We start from the raw sequence: 16,758 nt of genomic DNA, 5'->3' as shown, positions 1-16,758 counted from the left end.
AGAAGTGATGGGTGAAACTGTGGTAAGAGTGTGTGCCCAATAAGTCTCATAGTCTTAGGAAGAGAGGGGTAGGAGCTGTGTGAAGATGTCCCTGTGAATGTCCCTAGCACTGACAGGAGAGTGGTAGACATACATACAGTCTCCTAGCTCAGAGAAATGAATGGTAAAAGAGGAATGCCTGGCAGTAAAAACAAACCGGCAGAAGTGGTGAGATGGTGAGTTTGCCCCCTGGCACTCCCATGACTGTAGTAGAAGTGGATGGGTGTTCCTCAAATATCTTTCAGCAACAGAGGAGGGGTGTGCCTAGGTAGTGCCCCCACACCAAAGAGGGAACAGACGTGGAGGGGTCCATAAACGCTAACTAGAGAATAGTAGCAGAGGATGTGGTTTGATAGTAGCGTGTCAGATCTGCTTCCGGACGGGTAAGCGTGGCAGTGTTTCTAGGGATGTGTCTCTACAGTGAGTAGAGTGTTGGAAGTGCAGGGCGGTGCTCGAGGGAGTCCTCTCACAGTGACCAGACACTGGCAGAAGTGTAGACTGTATCTGAGAGCGTCCTCGCACGGTGTACAGAGTTGCACAAGTATGGAACTGTATCAGAGGGGTCCTCAGGACGGATTTTAGAGGAGGTGGAAGTTGGTCAAAACGTCTTTGAAGTTCTCCACATTATGTACAAGTTCCTGAACTGTAGGGCTCTTTGTGAGAGGCCCTCAGCCGTGATTAAAGACATGGAGACCATTGCTGTGTGCCCCCGGATACCCTCTGTCACACGGCTGACAGTAAAAGACAGAAGATCTTGGACAGTTCATGAGAAGACCACAGTGTAAAGCACAACCCTGCATCCCTTCCTTCACCCTGCTTGATCATCCCAACCGTACCAGGCAGGACACGCCGACCAGCACCAACCTGGTGAAGAGCCTGAAGGTCCTGATGCAGCTTCTGATTTCTGAGGTTCAAGGACTTCAGTTCCTCCTCCTTCCGCTGCTGGATCTCATCAATTTTAGTCCTGGAACAAGGGGTGCAAAGAGACAGGACATGAAGGGTCTGCCAGTCGCAATAAGAAGAATCAACTCAGAACTGCGGAGGATGCCCAGCGTTTATCAGGAAGGTGAAGCGACATTATCTGCAGCTGTGGAAAGCACACAGCCAATGTTCGCCAACACTCTTACCTTAAGATTTATCTCTTGAAAACGCTCTACTTTAGAGGTCTCATGAATGTGTTCCTGCTTCGCCTCTGGCTGCTCAGTGGTACCCGATGAACACCTCCACACCATGAGCGAAAGCTCCTTCCCACTGAAGAAGGGCTCACAGGCCATGTCAGCATGGAGAACTCTATCCATCCTTGCTGGACAGACACATGAATGGCCTGTTCTATGCAGCTCTGTTAGCCCTGTTCAGCAAACCCTCTCAGCTCACCTCACCTACATACTATGAGTAAAAGTTCCTTACCACTGAAGAAGGGCTCACATCCATGTCAGCATGGAGAACTTTATCCATCCTTGCTTGACAGACATCTGAATGGCCTGTTCGACGCAGCTCTGTTAGCCCTGTTCAGCAAACCCTCTCAGCATCACCTCACCTACATACAATGAGTAAAAGTTCCTTCCCACTGAAGAAGGGCTAACAGGCCATGTCAGCATGGAGAACTTTATCCATCCTTGCTGGACAGACGTCTGACTGGCCTGTTCTATGCAGCTCTCTCAGACCTGATCAGCAAACCCTCTCAGCATCACCTCACCTACATACAATGAGTAAAAGTTCCTTCCCACTGAAGAAGGGCTAACAGGCCATGTCAGCATGGAGAACTTTATCCATCCTTGCTGGACAGACGTCTGACTGGCCTGTTCTATGCAGCTCTCTCAGACCTGATCAGCAAACCCTCTCAGCATCACCTCACCTACATACAATGTAGGTATAAACTTCTGCAGCTCATCTTAAAGTTATACATCAGATATTGCCAGTGTGGCAAACAATTCTGCATACCTGAAGGGCTACGTGATTTTTCAATATACCTTCTTACCAAGCATGTCACAAAATGTTCTCCCTTTCTAAGGCGAGAGTCAGCCGACGTCAATGAGCAAGTGAAAGACAAAGGATACAACTCTGCAGAATACATCAGCCTCTTATCCTCATATCCTGACTCGTCTAGAAAGGTCTGCTTGGTGCACCTGGACGTAGAAGAAATACCAGCTAAGATTGCTAAAAACCTTGTATCTCTGTTGCATCAGGAGTCCTTCAATGACGCTCTCTGTAGCTAGATTTCCGGGGATGAAGAAACATTTGAGCAACAGCGACCAGCACTGTCATTATTTCAAGTATCATTTGTAGGTGTTGTTCAGTCCCCTGGGAAGAGGGGCGGCGGCGGATGAGTCGACCCTGAGCCTGGTGCTGGGAGCGCTTCGTTGCAGGTATACAGGGGCTTGTAGGAGTAGCACGCGAGGCGCATACGAGGACAGGTACAGATATCTGGCTTCACCATGAGTAACACTGCACGTCTGAAGTACTGGCCACAGAGTGTGACCGCTCGAGTGAGCTAGAAACGTAGAGCACTGTACATGGGTATGAAATGAAGGGAAACGAAAAAGGTGTATAGATATTTTGACAAATGGTTGTTTGTTGAGAAACTAACAAGACTTTATATATATTTCCATGTTGCTAATCAGTGTGTAGAAATTATAAGTAATCAGAACAGCACAGTGGATATAAATGTAATCAAACTTGGACAGTAGCATCTGAGGGTCATTATAGGCCCCCTTTCTCATTTTCAGTTGAGCTCGTACTCCTAGGGTCAAGAGAGTATTCAAAATACGCACAGTCACTGGAGATGTACAAGTCGTTTAAAACAATATACACTCAGCCTCACAAGCACCTCTTGTTATGCAGAAACTAAGCTTGCCATCATGGCTGTGAAATTAGCAAAGATTCAAAAGGGACACACATGAACACACTCTCTATTCCAGGGATACTCAGCTTAGCAAGGCAAGACTACGATGCACCCAATCCTTTCCTGGTTCCCTACAAGCGGGCGGAACCGGAAGCTGGCATCTCGCCCGAGCATTGGATCCCCCATCCTTACCTGCTGTCATTGTAGAGAGTCTCCTTCTCAGTCTGTAGTCGCAGAAAACTGCAGCAAGGGTGGCAGCGACGAGATGAAAAAAAAAAGAAAGTAAATGGTGATTGGTCAGGATGTAAACACAACCCGGAAACACATTCTACAGCAGCCGTGCACCAGGGAGGCCAAGAGGTCTAGATTCAAGAGAAGCAACCTTCTCATCTGATCATACCAAGCTCTGCATGTGTGAGGCCACATTAGCAGCTCATTTTAGCAAACTCTATAGAAAACATGTCATTCTGTTACCAGATTACAACAAGCTTCGTACAAAACGTGCGGACTTCTACTCACGCGCTCTATGTGGGATGCGCCAACTTGTCATTTGATTATAATGAGGTCTGTCTACTGTATGCACCTTCTCAAATGATTACCACAACCTTGCACCCTCTTCTCATCTGTTGACAGTGCTTTGTGTAAGAAGTGTCATCTTCTTATATGATGAATAGAATCTAATTAAGAGACTTGTCGCCTTCTTATCATGATTACCACAGTCTACATATTAGATTTGACTCCTCATTTGTTTTAACAAACTCTAAAGAAAAGGATCTCCCTTGCTACCTTTATACGTTTCTAATAAGAGGGGGCAGCTTCTCATCCAATTACTAAGCATACTTAAGAGGTGTCACTTTCTCCTGTCTCTCTCTCCAGGGAGCGCTGAAAGCAGATGTTGCCATCTCAACTGGTAAAAGACTCTAAGAGGGGCCTTTTCCTCTTTTCTTTAGATCTAGTCAAATTTGCCACAGGCGCGTCTGCTTAGAATCACTTCTGGAAGATCTACATTTTAACATCGGACAAGATGTTTGCAAAATGTGCCCCCTTATTTTCAGTCGCTTTTGCATCAGTAGAGACAGAGCTCTTTACAAGATCTGCAGACACAGCTCTTTCCAAGATGCGCCACCTTCCAATTTTGAGATGTGCCACCTTCTAATCTGTGTTGACAGAGTTTTCCCTTTGCCAGAGACGAACGCAGTTTCGAAAGAAAGAAGATTGGAAGTACCCGTGGGGCTGCTTTAAGGCCGTGACTAAGTGTTTCCTCTCCAGCAACCTGGATTCCTTCTGGGCTCCAGCTGAATAGAATACTAGTTATTCCTGATTCAAGAGGTGTTTGTCCGAGAGGATCCCTTACTACACAGCTAAAGTGCCATCGACCCGCTCTCTGGTTTTTTGGAGCCTACGGGCCCACTCACAGTTCATCCACCATCCAGTTAAGGGTGGCTCATGGTGCCCCCCACTAAGTCCTGAGGAAGACCCCAGTGTAAGTACACAAGCAGCCTACTTTACTTTTGGGGTCGAAACATCGACTACGTCACCATCTTGTGCCAGTTCAGTCAACAGTGGTTTCTCACTGTGATAGTGGATTCCAAACACTGGCTATGTATTTGCCCTCATTCAAGTTGTTAGGCTGAGCAAAGCCGGCTTATAGTAATGCTGTGATGGATTTATTGTCACTACCTTTCCTTTTCGCTCTCCCAAGCCTCACTTGATGCACACTGCCCTCTTTCCCTTCTTCTTCCCCACCGCGTGGGGCACTTGTTTGATACGTTATCCCAGATTTATTGCTGGTCTGTGAACATCTTATGATGCTCAATATGATTAAATAATATTGAACAAAGTATTTTGGTGTACAAGTGAATCAATGCCCGCTGACACCTAATTACGTGTGTTTTTTGGAAGTGTACTAACTGGGACCCACCTTATTCTGTACTGTCCTTTACCCAGGTCCCAGTGGCTTGCTTGGGTTTACCCTTTTTTGTAACTACTCTAGGTATGTGGGTGGCACTAAGTCATCTGTTTAGAATAATCTCTAATAAGATGAAGTACTGTCGCATAGGATAATAATGAGCTCCAAGATATGCCAACGCCGCAACTGTTTACAAAGAGCTCCAGTAAGATCTACCAGCTTCCTGCCTTCTTATGAACTCCAAGAGGTGCCACCTGTACATCTCTTGATAAAGCGCTCTAATAAAGATGTGTCAAATGCCCAACTGATTATGATCTCTGCCACAGATGAGCCCCTTTCTCATCAGTGTAACAGGAGCTAAACAAAAGATGTACCACCTCCCATGTGCTGTTAACAAGCTCTGTTAAGAAGTGCCACCCAATCATCAAGCAAAAGACACAATGATGGACGGAATGCAGAACAAATCAAAACATTCAGCCACAGTCAAGAGATCTGGGTTAAATCCATTGTTCTTTAGCTCACTTCGCCACCCCAGTTTCGACTCAGAAATATGCAAATCAGTCTTGACCCTGTGCCTCATGGGAACAGTCCAGGTCCTCCCTGGACTGGAAACAAGCATCCTAGGACCGGCTTCAGGGTTTCACCCCTCTTCAGCCAGGATAGCTTGACTCCAGTGGCACAGTGAGTCCGGGACCCACGTCTGGGCATTCCTGGCACACTTAGGGTGAGAAAGCAAAAGACACACAATTGATGGACGGAATGCAGAACAAATGAAAACATTCACCCCCGGTCAAGAGGCAAGCACTGCGCTGGACGCTGAGCACTGCTCTCAGTGATGAGCCTCTGTTTATGTTAAGTGGGCGACTGGGAGTCGCTTTTATGCCACATCCAGAGTCACACTCCTGAGTTAAGCCCTTCCGCCTGCCCCCTTGAAAGGCAGCAGCTGTCGTTCGGCACAGATGGATCTTACGACTCAGGCAGGCCTGCTGTGCAGGACACGCGGTTAGGGATTGGGAAATCCGAGTTTAATGTCCGGATCCCCTAATAAAACACTTGTCACATCTCAGATGTTGAATTTATGAACCCCAAAACTGTGCATCTAGCTGGGGACCTTTGAGCTCTGGGGTTCAAGAGCAGTGGTCCTATGAATGCAGGTGTAATGACCTGTGCACAGAGGCGCGTTAAACAAGATACCTCTACATACAATTATTAGTTTACTGGGTGCTGACTTGCACTCAGTAAGTACTGCTTCATTTCAAATCACAAACTCCATTTTGATGACGGCAGATAGAATGTGTGACTGGAAACCAGCCCAGATTTCAAGAAAACATGAGGTTAAGGGCCCTGTAATTCTGGGACCTGCATGTTACTCCCCATTATAGGCCTAGAAAGTCATATGTTACTCCCCATTATAGGCCTAGAAAGTCATAATTGCTCAGTGCAGGGGATTGATCACCAGAAATGCTAATTCCAGACCTAGCACCACAGTGCCGTCGGCACAAGGCACTTTAGAATCAATCCCAAGGTGTTTCCTTCCAGGAGTCACAGACTCATTCCTTCTGCCACCACCTGGCCCCACAAGAACCAATGACACTCACCTTTCTTGCTTCTTCCGCAGCTTCTCACCAAGCTGTGGAGATAAAACAAAACAATGTGATGAGGGTTCCAGAGTAAAGACTCTACGGCAGCGGCACCTCTCCGGGCTCCAGTGAGAAGAACAGCTCCCATGAAACACTAAGGGGAGCACCCCGCTCCCCAAAATACAGTCTCTGCTCCCTAACGCTCAAGGGCGCATGCTGGCTCCACCCAAGATATACCTCCACAATCTGGCTAACAATGCTGTTGGCAGGTCCAGTTTTTGGGGGTTTCTCTAGTGAAATATTTGACTCCACCATACAAAATTTTCCAACACAAGATGGAAACCAATAACAAAGAGGGGATGGCCCCTGCATTCCAGCTTTAACAGGAGAAAGAAACAGGACTAGAAGCAGGACAAGTTTTTTAGGGCAGCTAAGTGCATGTGCAGAGGACTCCTCCTCTCTGTGCATTAGAGGCCCGCTACCAACCGCTGGCCAGGACTTATTAACTTCATCGTGAGCCAAGGGCATGAACCCCCTTACCTTGGTCAGCTCTTCCTGGAGACGACTCAAGTCAAATTGTTTTGAGCTCTAGAAAGAAAGTGAGAAAAGAAAGACCATTAGAATCTGCATAGAAACCAAGAGATTTTATAGAATGAGAGGAGGAGGAGGAGAAGAAGGCTCTGCGACGATGTCTGAGGCGGACCAAGCCATCACCGAGGATGAGCTCCGTTCCCGGGGGTTCAATCCAGAGAGATGATGAACATCAAATGCCTAGATGCGGGTTAGGATGCTGCTCCTCACTAGATGCCAGCAGCAGAATACACTAAAGAGACCCCTGGATGGCAGTGGCTTCTGAATGGAAAGGCTCTGGTTGGTGAGAATGACCATAAGTTCCATTTAAAGATTAAAGATCATTACTGAACTCTATGGGATGCTGCTGGCCACCAGGAGAACACAGGGATTTACAAGCCCCAGGTGTCTGTATCAGACAGAAATAGGAGAACCATTCCGCAGCTCTGGGGAATGGAGAGCCTGGCAATCCTCTGTGGGAAGCGATGCCCGTGGTGCAGGAGCACGAAGATCCCTGGATCTCCTTCGTGGTTCTGAACCAGAGGCATCGATACCATCTTTATGGCTGCAGCGTTTGCAGGACCCAGAGTGAAAGGTCTGGTGGTGGACAATTCGGTTTTGAAGACGCACAGCCAGGCGTACTGGGGGATTCTGCCCATCATGGATAGTCGGGTTGGATAGTTCATTGCGATCCAGATCAGATTATTTTCAGAACTTGGAGAAGATATCTGTTTTTTGTGAGTCAGACCTATTCAGGAGGAGTAAGAGCAGGGGTTGCAAATGAGGCAAGAACATCTGAATAAAGTGATTTTATGAGAGAGAAAGGTACAGTGGCACCGACATAGTAATTGGCGTTTATGGACTTGTTGAGTAGAAGGAAGCTAATGTTCAGGGGTTCGAATGAGTGCTGGGGCTGTCAAGCATGGGTGGGGAGTGCGCTTTGGAACGGGGCAGTCGGTGAGGCCTGTGTCTAAAAGTGTTCCTTTTAATGCTTACTGACGTTAGTTTATATTTGTACTAAATGGAGATCTTGGCAGTGGGTTGATGTCCTCCCGGTCACTTTCAAGAGGGCCTTGTAATAGCCAGAGATACAATGTTGATGACAAAGATTTAGCCTTCATCATTTTATGTTTCTCTCTTGTGCGGACTAGTTTCAGTGTATTAAGGAGCAGAATAGGTTTTGCGCCACCGTTTTTATTTACATCCAACTCATTTTTTGAGATCCAACTCTTGATCTGTACCTGGATGTGTACGGTGTGCGTTTGATGATTTAAGGTGGAGGGTGAGGCCTGAAGGTCAGCTTTGGTGGGGTCAGTTCGAGAAGTGTGTTCAGCAGGATGTTGGTGCCAAGTGTGGAGGTGGCCGTGAATGCAACGAGTGTGTGTTATAGAGTGCCACGGGGGCATTTCTGAATGATCTAGAAGAGGTTTGGGTTGCCTCTGACTGACCTTTGCGTGGAGCACCATGTTGACCAGGTCAGTATGGTGGTAGGTCCAGGCTACGGAGCATGGGTCTAGCCATTTAAATCAAGGTGCAGCAGAGTCCATGCTCCATTATGGTCCTAGTTGTGGTGACGTCTCAGTGGCTCAAGTCCCGGAGATGCCTGAAGAGGCGCATTCAGTGAACTCACTATGGGTGTAATTATCTCATCTGTACTCTGTATACGAGGTGTTCAATGGTAGTCTTGGTTGCATAAGAGTAATGAGGCCAGCTGAGACACAGTAGAGTGCTGCGTTGGACGGGATGAGGAGAGGAGCTGCATCCCGACATCCGTAAATATGAAATGAAACCGACTCCACAAAACACTCCAAGGTAACCAAAGTTCCATTTATAAGTGATACCTTGGTACCCAACTCTCCACATCAGTGTTTTTGTTTTATTTATTTGAAGGAAGAAGGGTATCCACAGGTATAATTAAACATGATTAAATAATGTCATTTCAGTACATAACAGATAATAAACTGAAACATAAATACATGCAATAATATCAATATTCACTTCCTTTTTCAAGTATTCAAATGCAAGAAATGCATCATTCTTCTTCCAATACATGCCCGATTGACAAGACTCTAGCTGGAGGATTTTCGTATAAAACCTTCATTTGAGAAGTAAATCTATCTATATTGTCCTTCCAGGACCTTCTACAGATTTCCTAATTCATGCACCTGTATCAAATTACCCCATATTCTTAACCTAGAATTTCTTTTTTTTTATCAAGATGCGTTTAAGTTTTTAATGTATTCTGGAGAACGCATTAATTTCTCGCACCAATTTTACTTACATTGAGTGTGTAGTAGTAAGAAGGAACATTTTAACAGCTCTAGATGAGATAAGATATGAAAATTAAGTCTTATCATGACTTTGTCCTGTACAGGGCAAATGTACATTCTTTACCAATGTTTTTATAAAGTATGCATTACTTATTAAAGAATTATTAATTGCTTTAGCTGTTTTAAGGAATGAAAGCATGCCATTATTTGACTATAAGTGATGAGACCCAGAGCATATTGTTCTTTTATAGGATGTTGTAAATATTGTATATATTGTCTTAAATGCTTAGTAAAGGAGTACTGTATCCTATTTATAATAATTTATGATACCTTTTTATATAAATGTAGTTTTTAATATCTTTTATGGATCATTTAATATTTGAATAAAGATCTTTGACCCTGACTAAAGCAGCACAAATCTTTTGAGTTCTAGGAGTTAACTATATTTTAAGTATAATTGAGAACATAAAGTCCGCAATTAAGATAAATGTCCCTCCTCATCTTGTCAGTTCAATGACTAGAAGGTTGAAATACTGGGGTTCACCTTGATTAAGGCCATAGATATAACAAGGTGATGCCGACACCCTTGACTGTTGGCGATTGATCTGACAATACCCCAGCTATTGCAAAGGTGCGCGAGTTGGTACAATATTTGGGCTAAGGCCTGATGCAGAACCCCACCCCAGTCCATCAAAGTGATTCTCTTCATAGGAACAAAGCGGTGGAGTTATTTTCTGAGATCAATCAATCAATCAATCAATCAATCAATTAGGGAATTCTATGCGCACTACTCACCCGTGAGGGTCTCAAGGCCCTGGGAGGGAGGGGGGCGGGGGGGGGGTTGCAGAGCTGTTTAGCCAAAAAGCCAGGTCTTGAGGGTCTTCCTGAAGGTGTTCAGGGAGGGGGCGCGTCTGATGTCTGCCGGCAGCTCATTCCAGGTCTTGGCTGCGATGTGAGAGAAGGCTCTTCTGCCTGATCTGGCTCTGTGGATGCGCGGGGTTTCAGCCAGTGCGAGCCAGTGCGAGGTTGGAAGATCGGAGGTTTCTTTTGGGTACGTGGAAGTTGAGTCTGTCGTTGAGGTATTTCGGTCCGTTGTTGTGTAGGCATTTGTAGGCGTGAGTGAGGATTTTGAAAGTGTCTCTTTTCCCCACGGGGAGCCAGTGGAGACTTCGTAGGTGTTGACTGATGTATTTGTGTCGGGGGATGCCGAAGACGAGTCTGGCGGCGGTGTTCTGAATTGTCTGGAGTTTGCAGAGTAGGGACTTGTTGATGCCGGCGTAGAGTGCGTTTCCATAGTCCAGTCTGCTGGTGATGAGTGCGTGGGTGACTGTCTTCCTTGACTCAGGGGGGTTCCACTTGAAGGTCTTGCGGAGGATGCGGAGGGTGTTGAAGCAGCTGGAGGTGACAGTGTTGACCAGTCGGTTCATGGTGAGTGATGAGTCGAGTACGATGCCGAGGTTCTTGGTGTGGTCTGAATGGGTAGGTGGGCTTCCGAGGGCGGTCGGCCACCAGGTGCTGTTCCATGCAGAAGGGGTGGTACAGAGGACAAGGACTTCTGTCTTCTCGGTGTTGAGCTTCAGGCAGCTGTTGGTCATCCAGACTGCGACGTCTTGCATTCCTTTCTGGAAGTTGAGTTTGGCAGCGGTGGGGTCTTTGGTGAGGGAGAGGATGAGCTGGGTGTCGTCGGCGTAGGATACAGTGTTGAGGCCGTGTTGTCGGACAATGGCTGCGAGGGGGGCCATGTAGATGTTGAAGAGGGTGGGGCTCAGGGATGAACCCTGTGAAACTCCGCAGGTGATTTTCGTGGGGTCGGAGAGGAAGGGTGGGAGTCTGATCCGTTGGCTTCTTCCGGTGAGGAATGATCGGATCCAGTCCAGGGCTGTTCCTTGTATGCCTGCGTCGTGTAGTCTGGCGACTAGTGTGCAGTGGGAGACGGTGTCAAAGGCAGCTGATAGGTCGAGTAGGATGAGGGCTGCGGAGTGGCCTTGGTCCAGGAGGGTGCGGATGTCATCTGTGGCGGCGAGTAGGGCGGTCTCTGTGCTGTGGTTGCTTCAGAATCCGGATTGGGACGGGTCGAGGACGGCGTTCTCTTCAATGAATCGTGTCAGTTTCCTGTTGACTGTTTTCTCTGCAACTTTGGCTGAGAAGGGGAGAAGCGAGATGGGCCGATAGTTCTTGAGGTCGGTGGGGTCAGCTGTGGGCTTCTTGAGCAGAGTTCTGACTTCTGCGCACTTCCAGTCATCTGGGAAGGTGCCTGTTTTGAAGGTGGTGTTGATGGTGCGTTGTAGTTCGGGTGCGATGGTGGCCGCTGCTCTGTGGTAGATGTCAGGGGGGCAGGGGTCAGTGGGGGCCCCTGAGTGGATGCTTTTCATGGTCGAGGCGGTGTCTTCGGCTGTGATCGGTGTCCAGTTGGAGATGGTGGGCTGACTGGTGTTTCTGAAGGCGCTCTGTGGCACCTGGTGGATGGTCGAAGTTGTCGTAGAGGTTTTTGATTTTGAGGTGGAAATAGGTTCCAAGGTTGTCGCAGGGGTCTTGGGATAGGGTGATGTCTGTGGCAGTCGGTTTTTACGATCTGTCAAACAGAATTTTAAAAATGAAATGTAATGGGTTGGGGGGCGGGGCAGCGAGGAGGGGGGCTCATTTAAAGGTTTTAATTGTTAAGTGTGTTTTTAGAATGTTTTATGGACAATTGTCTAAATAAACTTGTTTAAAAAAAAAAAAAAGTTAGAGGAGCAAAAACATATAATGCATTAAAAGACTAGGAAAATTATTTCTAACAAGACTGCACTATTATTGCAGTTCCATAACAGTTAACAAAATTGCTGAGTGGTTTCAACATCAGAACTACTCTACACCACAAGGACAAGATGCAGGTTCTTCTGGTTTAGACCCTCCTGGCTCTTTGATTTTTGTCAGCACTTCTTGGGAAATGTAAGTCCATCGCTGAGGAATAATTCTAAGACTTGCAGAGTTTTGAAGGAACACCTGCGTACTTGAGTTCCTGAAGCAAAGGTATCAAGAGCCGAAGTTGCCATCACCTTAAGTGGAAGACGTCAGAGCAAACATAAAATGTGATGCTACTGACTGTCGAAAAAACTGGAGCCCTTCACCGTAGTGTGTGCTAAACCTACTACAGGGAGAAAAAGCGCAGGAGTGGGCAAAGAGAAGAGGATTTTTCTACTCAATGGACGCGCTCTTCAACACCCCCATCACACCCTCCTTTCCCGATATATTTCAGTGCCTAGCAAGGTTTTTAAATTTCTCACTTGGTCCCCAAGGGTGCGCCTGCATTCCTTGTATACTGCTCTCACAATCGCTAGCTCTGCTGTTTTTCAATCCCCTTTTTGCCGTCAGACATGCTGCAAACTCTTTGACACCATGTTTTTACCCCCTTTCCACCCTCAATGGTGAGAAAACTCACACATCAATACCCCATATACAGTTACGGTTTCTCCTTCAGTTCATATGCTCTGTCGTTAGACTATGTTTACAGTGTTTTACGCATTCAATAACACCTCCGTTCAGTTCTTTCCATCGCCTCATAAGGCACATAAATTCTTTTTGCTCCCTGAAAGCCATGCCTCCTTTCTTCGCAGAAGAGAAATGATAAATACTGCGAACAGAGAACATAGACGGGTTAACCGACTGTCATTAAGCAAGTGCAACAACTCATCGTTTCTATGCATTTAAACAACAGCATTTCTCCAGGAGAGAAGCTGGAAATGGTCCAAATACGCGATTCAATTAAAGTGGGATGAGAACGTGAACAAAAGGTGACATTCAAGTGTAACATTAATGAGGCTAAGCATCGCTGCAAACCTTCACTTCAACCTGAGCTCTGAGAGCTTCCATTCAGCTTATCTCATGCTTCAAGATTCCAAGAGCGGTGTTCAGAGGAGCAGCTCTTGCTTTTCAAAGCAATCAGTCGAATGATTCTATCATTCAATTAAATAGTTGTTTTCATGGCCATGTAAACCACATCATTTCAGCAAAAGCATAGCTTTGTTCAAGGTCTTCAACGCTCATGGTGACCTCTTTCATGTTTCACCCTCGTCTGCTGCTACTTCTCAAGCGGTGGGCGGTGCAGTGCAGCAGCAGGTCACGGCTGCTATGAATAACGACTGAATAACAAAGGGGCGCGCGGGATGAGGGAAGGGGTCGCTCACATTCGCAACATATTATTCAAAAACAAAGTGGAGCGAGCAACGCGACCAAATATCTTTAGGATGTTCCTCACACAAAGTGTGTGAAAAATGCCGTTGGGTTTTCTTAAATGGCCCCTCACCCACCAACCTAGTTGCTGGCATGCATCATCATTGGGATCCCACCCGGGACACCTCGAGCGCCACGGGTGTGCTTCAACGCCTGATCACAGCGGAGCTGGGTTTTTTGGGAGTGGTTCTTTTTTTTTCCCAGAAGAGATGAAGGGGCGAGTTAAAACTGCCTTCTGGGTTAGCAACCTCATGTGGTGTATTTTTAATAATGGTAACCTTACACAAGGTTAACATCAGTGGTGGATGTGTGGTGAGGAATTTGAGACCTCTCACATTCTATAAAAAGGTCGACCTGTTTCAGCCATAATAACAATGCTGCCCAAGGGGGTCAGTATAGGTTTTTTCAGGACCACATAGGCATGCAAATAGATTTCAGTGTGTAACTTACGTATTTTTAGGAGTTACTCCATTCAAGTTTTTGTCAGGAGGTAATTATTTGCTACCTGGATACTCTGAAGGGGGGCGGCAAGCCCTGTAATCACACATTTGTCAAGGGTGATCCCCCACATCCTTTAGACACGGGCGATCACCCTTGACAAACGTGTGACTTCTGGGGAGGAAAGGGGAGGAGGGAAAGTCATGTAGTCACACATTTGTCAGGGGTGCTCTAATCACCCTTGAAGAATGTGTGACCACAGGGATCCCCCCCCCCAGAGTATCCCGGTAGTAAATTTGTCCCTGTAGTCACACATTCATCAAGGGTGATCGCCCTCAGCAAAGTTATCTTTAAGGAGGCTCAACACCATCTGACCCATATGGGTATATCAGACCACTAAGCAAGTGGCCTTCACTGATCGGAGAGCCATACTTCCAGGGGAAAAGACTTTCTTTCCCTTCGCCTCCAGTTCCTTAGATGCCCTGGCCAGAGTTTCCCAGGGGAATGAGTCCAGGTTCTGCTTAGAACATGATGAATCCTTCCCCAATAGCTTTTCAGGTGAAGGATGTGTCGATAGGAAATCTGGGCCTCCAGACGCCAGCCTATCGAGCGAGCAACCAGTCTATTTACTAATGCCACGAAGGTGGGCTTGTCCCAGGCTGCTTAGTGGGTTCCATAAGAACCTCACTGAATGAAAGCAAAGCTTCCGAGGATGCACGGGTTGGTTGGAGCATCTCACTGAGAAGATTCAGCTTCGCTTCTTCCATTACAAGAGGCAGTTCCAGCACCTTTGCAACTCTCCCTGCAGCTGGTGGCCCGGAGGCGTACTCCATCTCAAAGTCACAAGGTGTTGCGGCCACTAGTGCATTTGTATGATCTGTTGTGCCTGTATCGCCAGGAGGGAGCTTATTTGTTGCCTCGCTACTGTCATTCTCATTAGGAGGGAGGTTTCTATATGGCATTTACAGGAGTTCAGAAATCGACCCGAAGAGGTCATCTAACCTCTGCCAATATTCATCCCTGGTCAAAGGTCTGAGTCAAGTGTTATCTCTGTATCCAGCTTCTTATACTAATCCTTGCACTTCACACCTAAAGTGTTTCAGAAAGGCCTTAGTTTGAGGCATAGGCCCTGAAGGACGGGTCAGCGCCGTGACCATGGAGGGACTACTGATGGAGCCCTGGGTATCGGTGTGGTCTCAGCCAGGGAGGAAGGCGTGCCCTAAGATGGATATCTGCAGTCAAATAACACTGGGAAAGTACCCACAAGCGATTGCCTGGCATTGGGGCAGGAGCCACCGATGGGGCCGGGATCAGCGAGATATCCACTAGCTTCGGCTCCAAAGGGCGCAGAGCGAGCATGACGTCTAGGTGTGGACGTCTAGCCACAGGTGGCACCTATATTGATGCACCAAGACGTTTTGGTGACACTAAGCATAACAGCAACTGGAGCCTACAAAGGGGGCTATGGATAATGTTTTTGGATCTAGATTGATTCCTGGGGAGGATTCAAAGACGAGAAATCTGCAGCAAGAAGTATCAAGGGAAAAAGTACAACTTATGATTTTAGGGAACGGGAGTCACTGTCAACAGCAAGAAATGCAAATCAGAGATCAGAATCCTGGTGCATCAAAGAGCCATAGACTGCTGTGCAGAGATCACAGTCTTGTCACGCAACATTCAGTTAAGCAATATAACCCACACAGATGCGGCTGCAAAAAGACACAGGAAAATTAATGCGAAGTCTGTGATCACACATGCATGCCTGAACCTTACCTCTAATGTCTGCAACTGCTCCTTCAGCAATCTCTTCTCCTCTTTTTCCATCTCCCATTTCAGTCGGACTTCTACACAAAAAGCAAATACAGGGAAACAGACATTGTGTTATAACAAACAAGTTACTTACCTTCGGTAACCCTCTTTCTGGTAGATACTCTATCTAACAGCAGATTCCTCACCTTTAGAATATGCCCAGGCGCCAGACTGAATCCGAAGGATGTTCCAGCGCGCCGGTAGGTGGCATTGTGCAGCTCTGCATTCACCCCACATACACCCTGGAAGTTACAGGAGGAGCCGCATACAGACTGGACTGACAGAGCTTGAAAATCACTCAAGCGGTGAGCTGAGGTTATCACTATGAGAAAGACCATCTTCAGGGTCAGGAAGCATAGAGGGCAGCTGTGCAATGGTTCCAAGGGGGTGCACATAAGAAAAGTAAGGACCATATTAAAAATCCATTGCGGCATCACGAAGGCTTGAGAGGAAATATGTGGCTTAAACCTTTGAAAAATCGCATCACAACAGGTGAATTGAACAAAGCCGGTTGGTCCAGTAACACAAAAAAGACAAAAGGGCAGATAGATAACCTTTAACAATGCCCTCTGCAAGTCCTTGCTGGGCCAAAGAAAAAAAGGAAAAAGAAGACAGGGCCATTTGTCCTCCTACAGGTCTATATTGCTGGTGCCACAAACTTGCCCAAGCGTCCGGCATGCACAGACTTTGTAGAAGGACACCTGGCCGCAAAGATGATGTCCATTACTTCGGGAGGGAGACTGAATGCCGCCATCTGCTGCCGCTCAATCTCCATGCATTGATGTGTAAAATGTGCAGGTCCAGGTGGAAGACCCCAACCTGCTGCTGGAAGCAAGAGCCTGATCATAGGACAGATGTTCATGCCCATAAGTGCCAAGTACCAAACTCTCCTGGTCCAATCCAGAGCCACCAAGATGAATTGGATCCAGTCGTTTTTCTGAAATCGGGGCAGGGGAGTTGGTGACAAGAGGCCTACAGGAGGCCATCGTCCTCTGATCTCCCAGGTGACCTCTCCAACCCAGTAGTGACGCGTCTGTCACCACCATCAGCTGTGAGTGGGGTAGGGAGAGAGGTCTGAAGCTGGTCCAA

The 16,758-nt window shown here is 47.0% G+C and overlaps 1 protein-coding gene across 3 annotated transcripts in view; it reads right to left on the bottom strand.

The window, feature by feature from the left end:
• Positions 1-16,758, bottom strand: part of GRIPAP1 (GRIP1 associated protein 1) — a 597,534-nt gene that overhangs the window by 413,296 nt on the left and 167,480 nt on the right. For all 3 annotated transcript variants that reach the window (XM_085629701.1, XM_085629702.1, XM_085629704.1), the window contains 5 exons: positions 15,634-15,704; positions 6,911-6,958; positions 6,389-6,420; positions 3,074-3,121; positions 904-1,003 (listed from right to left, as the gene is read on the bottom strand). In XM_085629701.1, coding sequence (XP_085485827.1) covers positions 904-1,003; positions 3,074-3,121; positions 6,389-6,420; positions 6,911-6,958; positions 15,634-15,704 — 299 coding nt within the window. The remainder of the gene's footprint in view (positions 1-903; positions 1,004-3,073; positions 3,122-6,388; positions 6,421-6,910; positions 6,959-15,633; positions 15,705-16,758) is intronic.

Source organism: Triturus cristatus, chromosome 10 (genome assembly GCF_964204655.1).
Source record: "Triturus cristatus chromosome 10, aTriCri1.1, whole genome shotgun sequence".
Taxonomy (NCBI): Eukaryota; Metazoa; Chordata; class Amphibia; order Caudata; family Salamandridae; genus Triturus; species Triturus cristatus.
Note: the sequence above shows the minus strand (reverse complement) of the source record. Positions and strands in the feature narration are given on the sequence as shown.